The following is a 7,705-nucleotide window of genomic DNA, read 5'->3' as shown; positions in this document are numbered from 1 at the left end:
TTGGGCTTGTTACTGCCATCAGTCAATTCTTTCCCGTATGTTTTCCTAAAGCTGGCGGCAAAGACCTTCTTTGTCGTCCACTGGCAGATGACAAAGAACTGGCAGATGGAAAATCCTCTAATTCCAGTAGTGCCTGATTATATCCCCATTGAGGTGTGGAGAGGCATCGGGGACATACCTATAGTATGGTAATCAAAAAAATTAACCTCATTTTTTGGGCAAACAAGATGCCAGAAGAATGGAGAAGGAGTATATTAGTACCAATCTTCAAGAACAAGGGGGATGTTCGGAGTTGTACTAGTTACCATGGAATTAAGCTGATGAGCCATACATTGAAGCTATGAGAGATATTAATTGAACACCACTTAAGAAGAATGACAAGCATGACCAAAAATCAGTTTGGTTTCAAGCCTCGGAGGCCGACATGGAAACCATTTTCTTGGTATGACAACTTATGGAGAGATACACGGAGCAAAAGAAGGACCTGCATATGGTGTTCATCGACTTGAAGAAGGCCTATGATAAGATACCGCGGAATTTCATGTGGTGGGCCTTGGAGAAACACAAGGTCCCAGCAAAGTACATTTCCCTCATCAAGGACATGTACAATAATGTTGTGACAAGTGTTCGAACAAGTGATGCTGACACTGATGACTTCTCGATTAAAATAGGACTGCATCAGGGGTCAGCTTTGAGTCCTTATCTTTTTGCCTTGGTGATGGATGAGGTCACAAGGGATATACAAAGAGATAATCTTTTTGCCTTGGTGATGGATGAGGTCACAAGGGGTATACAAGGAGATATCTCATTGTGTATGCTCTTTGCGGACGATGTGGTGCTAGTCGATGATAGTCGGATGAGGGTCAACAAGAAGTTAGAGCTATGGAGACAAACCATGGAATCGAAAGGTTTTAGACTTAGCAGAACTAAAACTGAGTGCATGAAGTGTTGTTTTAGTACTACTAGGCACACGGAGGAGTAGAAAGTTAGGCTTGATGGGCAGGTGGTGCCTCAAGAGGACACCTTTCGATATTTGGTGTCAATGCTGCATAAGGATGGCGATATCGATGAAGATGTGAACCATCAAATTAAAGTCGGATGGATGAAGTGGCGCCAAGCTTCTGTCATTCTCTATGACAAGAGGGTGCCACAAAATTTAAAAGGAAAGTTCTATAGGAACCCACAATGTTGTAACGCACTCAGTGTTGGCCGACGAAAAGGCGACATGTGCATCAGTTAGGTGTGTTGGAGATGCACATGTTGAGATGGATGTTTGGTCACACAAGAAAGAACCGAGTCCAGAATGATGACATACGAGATAGAGTTGGAGTGGCGCCGATTGAAGAGAACCTTGTTCAACATCGTCTGACATGGTTTGGGCATATTCAACGCAAGCCTTCAAAAACTCTAGTGCATAGCATACGGCTAAATCGTGCTGATAATGTCAAGAGAGGCCAGGGAAGACCGGACTTGACATGGGAGGAGTTTGTAAATTAAAGAGAGATCTAAAGAACTGAAGTATCATTAAAGAACTAGCCATGGACACGGGTGCATGAAAACTTGCTATTCATGTGCCAGAACCATGAATTGATTACTATATCTTATGGATTTCATCTCTAGCCTACCCAACTTGTTTGCAACTAAAGGCTTTTGTTGTTGTTGTTGTTGGACGATGGCGGTGGAAACAAAAATTATAGGTAAATGTTGGCTTCCGGCGGACCGGCGGAAGCGTTGCGTCGGTTACGCGTGCGTGGCTGGATCCGTCGTGATCAAACGCACCCGATTAGCGTCGCGTCATGCTGCAGACCGCTTTGGTGTTGCGTTATCTCCACCACAATACAACGCGTCCGCTCATTTTTTCCATCCTTCTCGTTGAGGTCGCCGCTTTCCCTTGTCTCTCTTCTTTTTTCTCACATCCACCAGATGTTGTGCTCCTCACACCAGGGCGGGACTGCAACAGTAGCACCAGTGCCACCACCGCTACATGAAGCTCCTCCTCTTTTTCTTTCCCCGTCTCTGCGGCCATGTCCGACCAGTTCGACGGCGAGATGCGCCCCCGCGAACGCCGACCCGCGATGCTGCAACTATGGTGTGGCGGAGCTGGAAGCACCAGAACAAAAAGTTGCAACTGGCAAACGATTGTGCTACATCCATCATGACGGAGCTGCGACCCGGCGGCGACGGTGAGATTTTTGCTACAACCGTCATTGGATTTTTCTACTATCGACGAGGGAATTTGCTACATCCAGGATGGCGGAGCTGCGACGGCGACGGGCATATTTTTTTTGTTTTGCTGCAACTGTTGATAATTTTTGCTACTACCATTGAGGGAATTTGCTACATTTATGGTGGCGGGGCTCCGACGCCGGCGACCACTCTTTTGTTTTGCTGCCACCAGTGAGTGAATTTGCTACATCCATTCAATTTGCTACAAGCTGAAGGACGTGATGTGTTTTTTCAGACGGCTGCTGACATGTTCGTGTGGGAAGAAAGCTTTGTTGGGGGAATCATTTTCAGATGGGGGAAGGAGATAAGGCATGAACGGTTCAGATGGTACGAATTCAACGGCTGCTAGGCGACCGGATGGAACATGGGGCCGGCGCACCGGCTCCCGGTACTGCCCAAACTATAACATTAAAAATTCAAATATTTTTCAAGAATGAAACATCATTTTGATATAAAAGAAAGAATAAAACATTATTTCAAATTGATACTAGTACATTTGTCCAGCTCAAAAAAGCAAAAATTGCGCTTCAGTTTCCCAACAACACAGTTCGTCCCACTTAAACAAAGCAAACCGGTCGTCACGTCTCAGCTTAAACCACGCGTTCCAGAAAGAAGACGGGAAAGGAATCCACCAAATAAGCCTCCGCCGTTCCCACAGCACTCGCCAGATCTCGGTGGCGGCGGTGGCATCACGGAGACAGATGGCCGGCCGGCGCGAGCCCCCCCTGATGCGTACCGGCTTGGGCAGCGGGCAGCCGCCGTCCCGCGGGTCCCGCATCGCGGCGGCGGTGGCCGTCGGCGTTACTCTCGGCTGCGTCTGCGCGTTCCTCTACCCCGACGGCCTCATCTCTCGCTCCACCGACTCAGCCCTTCACTGGCGTCGCCGGGTAATCTATTCCGCCTTTCTTCTCCTTTCCTCCTTGCCTGTTCATTTCTTGGTAGATGACTTCTTGGTTTGGTGATGTATCTTGATTGAAAGGTTTTTCCAGTGTTGGTCCCTTAGTGTGAGATTAATATCCATATACGATTCTTGTTGGATGAATGCAACAGTGTAACGACAATGGATGAATCTTAGAATCTAAGTCAACCAGGTATGCGTGAGAACTCAGACGTGTTAGGGAATGATGGCGTGCATTTTCCGTTTGGACCAATTATGAGCAGGCTGTGGAGAATGCTTAAAATGCTCCAGTGGTATGGGTAATTGCCTTGATTAATATTAAAAAACGCCATAACCTCAGGATGGATATGCAATGCTCAGAGATTGCTAATATTTTAGCTGTTGTACATCCAAAAGCGTGATTATTGTAGTGGAAGAAGGCGATATCTGCATTTTGCTATATTCTTCTGGTTTCTGCTATGCTTTGTGATTATGATTACTTAAGGATGCAGTTGGGCTGGTTATTACATCTGCTTAAATAGTCAGTTGGAATGATTGAAAACTTGTATGCTGTGAAATGATCGAACACTTGTATGCTTGTCAGCAACGTTGGCAGCACATGCTGCTCGATTTGTGTTGCAGCAAATAATCACATTTGCACAAGCACTACTATATTTTGCAATGGCTACAGCCGGTAGCTTGTGCAGTGGTTCCCGTTAGAAACAAATATTTTCATTATTTTATCTATCTATGAATAAACGATATTTCAAGCGCTTGTTGTCAAGTGCCTACTGCTGTGCCATACAGTCAAGGTCCTAGTAGTGATCTGAACCAAATAATATATGGGAATGAATTACACCGTAACAGGCAAAATAGGCATGCACCTTGACAGCAATGAGGAATAGCAATTGCAAACAACCTGACAAGATAGAGAATAGAACTCTGAACTTTCACATCTAGGTGCTCTGATGGTTCTCACCTAATTGTCTACACTACTCTGGAAGCCTCGTCCATGTATGTAGTCTCGGCTTCCACCTTCAGATGATTTTCCTTGTTCATTGCACTTACAGAATTTTAAAGTACAAAGTGTGTATCTCAATAGTTATATTTGTCACTATTCCTATTTCTTCTTAGGTTTCAAAGAAACTCCCAACTAATTTTTGATTTGCCAAATTGCCTGAAGCTCAGCACCCTCTGTTATTTCTTGATATTAAATATTATAGTTTGAAAAAAGTGTTTTAAAGGCAATGACCTGTGGGACCTTAACCTTTGTGCACCAAAATAGTCATATATCATTGTCATAGGCCTCTAAGAGCAATTCTAGCAGACTCCCGAAGTGGCCCTCTATCCCTGAAAAATTTAGAGGACCCTCTAAAAACACCTAACTTCCCTGTATATTTACGGAAGAGCAGGTGAAATGTAGAGGGCATTCTATCCTTGTTATTTTGGTGCCAGGAAGTTCCATCTCCTGTTTCCTCCCTCCTGTGCCGTTTGCCGTCGCCGCCACTAGCATGTCCTCCAGCGAGCTCTCCGCCTCTCCCGGTGCTCGTCTTTTCCCATACCCTGGTGCCGCGCGGATGGAGTCCAGCGCGCTCCCTATGATCCCCTCGCCATCTTCCGCGCTCCCACCCCTGACTTCTCTCCCCCTCGCCATCCTCATGCAAACCTCCGCCACTGATCTTCCTTCCGCGCACCCCTCCTACTCCTGGATAGATGCGCCACACTTGGAGAGCTCCGCACCATGCCCTGCTTGAGGGGTGTGCACTCTGCGAAGACCGTAGCAGTGCCACCTGCCTGCCAAGGCCATCTTCAAGCACGTGAGGACCTGAACCCTGAGGTGCCGAGCTCCAGCACCAAACAGATTCTTAATAACACATTCCTATTCTTGGGCATTCAGAAGTTCTGTATGGTCATATATCTAAAAATGATGGAAGGCTGTATACCTTGGATCATGCTTCCAAAATCTGCACCTTCCAAAATGGCATTCCTAAATTTTGTATGTTCATATACGGTCATATATCTACAAATAATGGAAGGCTATGTACCTTCAATCATGCGTTCACAGTCTGCACCTTCTACATTTCTTCGGGTAAGGCCCACATGTCTGATATCAGAGGACAGGTACACAACGTACCTTCATCACCAAGACAACAACTGCCCTTTAATGATAAAAAAGATTATGTGCATCTATGTAGAGAATCTGATGTTCATAAATTTTCAGTTGGCTTATATATATATATTTACATATCTGTTGTTGATTGTTTAATTATTATAACCAAGGTGTGTTTTGCTTAAGATGGTTTCTTCATGTGCTGCTTTTTACAATTATACTTTTGATATGTTAGGCTGACTCAGTTACTTGTGAGACATCGGAGGAAGTTACCAACCTACAGTCACAGTTGGCATCATTGGAGAGAAAAAATGCTGACTTCAGGAAGCAGATCAATGAACTCTCGATGAAGCTTCAATTGGCTGGACAAGGAAAAAACCAGGCTTTGTATAGTGCTGGTCCTTTTGGTACTGTGAAGGCTCTTAGAACAAATCCAACGGTCATGCCTGATGACTCCACCAATCCCAGACTGGCCAAGATATTGCAACACGTTGCTGTAAAGAAAGAAATCATCGTTGCAGTGGCAAACTCTAACGTGAAAGAGACGCTTGGGATGTGGTTTACTAATATCAAAAGAGTTGGAATCACAAATTACTTGGTTGTTGCATTAGATGACAGCATAGAGAACTTCTGCAAGTCCAAAGACGTCCCAGTTTATCGGCGGGATCCTGATGAAGGCATTGACAGCATAGGGAAGACAGGCGGAAACCATGCTGTTTCTGCTCTGAAGTTTCGCATTTTGAGGGAGTTCTTGCAGCTCGGGTACAGTGTTCTCCTCTCTGATATTGATATCATGTTCTTCCAGAATCCCTTTGATCATCTTTACAGAGATTCTGATATAGAGTCCATGAGTGATGGCCACGACAATATGACAGCCTATGGTTTCAATGATGTGTTTGATGAGCCTTCAATGGGCTGGGCAAGATACGCACACACGATGCGCATATGGGTTTTTAATTCTGGATTTTTCTTCATAAGGCCAACAATTCCTTCAATTGAGCTTTTGGATAGGGTAGCTGGTCGCCTTTCTCGTGAACCCAAATCATGGGACCAGGCTGTTTTTAATGAGGAACTGTTTTTCCCCTCACATCCTGGTTATGAAGGTCTACATGCATCCAAAAGAACCATGGATATATATCTCTTTATGAACAGCAAAGTTCTCTTCAAGACAGTGAGGAAAAGTGCTCAACTGCGGAAGTTGAAGCCAGTGATCGTGCATTTGAACTACCATCCTGATAAGGAGGCGCGCATGAAAGCAGTGATTGAGTTTTATGTTCATGGAAAGCAGAATGCACTTGATCATTTCCCTGATGGATCAGAATGATAAACCAAAGCTTATTAGGAAACAGCAAATGACCCTACTTGTTTTCTTGCTGTTATCCATTGTTCTTGAAACTCTGGATGGAAGCACGTATCCGTGACTACTGTAAACAATACATGATAATTTTGGAACATTGTGCTTGAGATGTCGACTTTCAGTGATCATCTAACCCTGATAGTTCTGTAGTTGGTAACTTAAATGTTGAACTCGATGCTACCTTCTGTGCTTTGTTCGACTTGAACAATTTTATGTCTGGTTGATAATAACTAGCAGTATCACACCTGCATGTGTGTGTAAGAGTTATAGTTATATATTTGCTATGAAATTTTAATGCGGTAATGCTTGTGGAAAAATATAGTTTACGGCAAAAAGAAATGTAAGACCAATTCTTATAGAATTGAACCCCTCCCAAGCTTCTTTCGGAATCCCGAGCCCCCATTTGTTTTACAGTCCTCACTTAACCTCACTAACTAGTGAGGATTGTAAAATAAATGGGCTCTAAGGATCCTGAGAGAAGTTGGGGAGGTGTCCGATTCTGGGAGAATCTTGCAAAAAACTTGCCCTGGTTAGTTACTCAACGATGGCAACTTAAATCTCCATATTTGATTAATTTACACCTGCTATGACCATTTCCTACCAGAATAAGTGGATTACTGAGGCATTAATTTGGATTGTTAATGGACTATGGTTGTATGGCTCTTTGAAATGGAGGGTTCCTCTAATCCCACGTCTCCCTATATTGGACTAACACTGTTTGTCTGATCAATCTACACTGTATACAGCGATAGAGTGTGTGTTTGTGCGTTCATAGAAGTGAGTGTATGCGCATATATAAGCGTTTTGCGTCTGTACTGTCCAAAAACAAATAAATATGTCGTTAAGGTGTATATAGGACGTCCAGCAAATTTCAATATCATTCAGAGTGGCTCACTGGAACAGTAAAATTACATAGAAAAATATCAAAACAATTAAAGAATCATGCATGCACATGATTGAGTTTTTTTGACATCCTTGCAACAAACCTTAAATTTCGATTATTTCTGGACGGAGTGAGTACGTTACAATTTTTGAATTCTGTGACTATTTACAGCTATATTTTTATTTTTTCTGTTTGTGATTTTTCTTTTATAATTTTCCTTTTTTTTATCATGCTTTCTATTTATTTTATTTT

The 7,705-nt window shown here is 43.6% G+C and overlaps 1 protein-coding gene across 1 annotated transcript; it reads left to right on the top strand.

Moving 5' to 3' along the window:
* Window positions 1-2,762: 2,762 nt before the first annotated feature.
* On the top strand, window positions 2,763-6,677 carry LOC123425506 (arabinosyltransferase RRA2-like). Its single transcript, XM_045109201.1, has 2 exons — window positions 2,763-3,113; window positions 5,449-6,677. The coding sequence occupies exons 1-2, from the start codon at window positions 2,928-2,930 to the stop codon at window positions 6,535-6,537; spliced, it is 1,275 nt and encodes a 424-aa protein (XP_044965136.1). The 5' UTR covers window positions 2,763-2,927; the 3' UTR covers window positions 6,538-6,677.
* The last annotated feature ends 1,028 nt before the right edge of the window (window positions 6,678-7,705 follow it).

The sequence above is a fragment of the Hordeum vulgare genome, chromosome 2H (genome assembly GCF_904849725.1).
Source record: "Hordeum vulgare subsp. vulgare chromosome 2H, MorexV3_pseudomolecules_assembly, whole genome shotgun sequence".
Lineage (NCBI taxonomy): Eukaryota > Viridiplantae > Streptophyta > Magnoliopsida > Poales > Poaceae > Hordeum > Hordeum vulgare.
The sequence above is the reverse complement of the archived record's forward strand: the minus strand, read 5'-3'. Positions and strand labels throughout refer to the sequence as shown.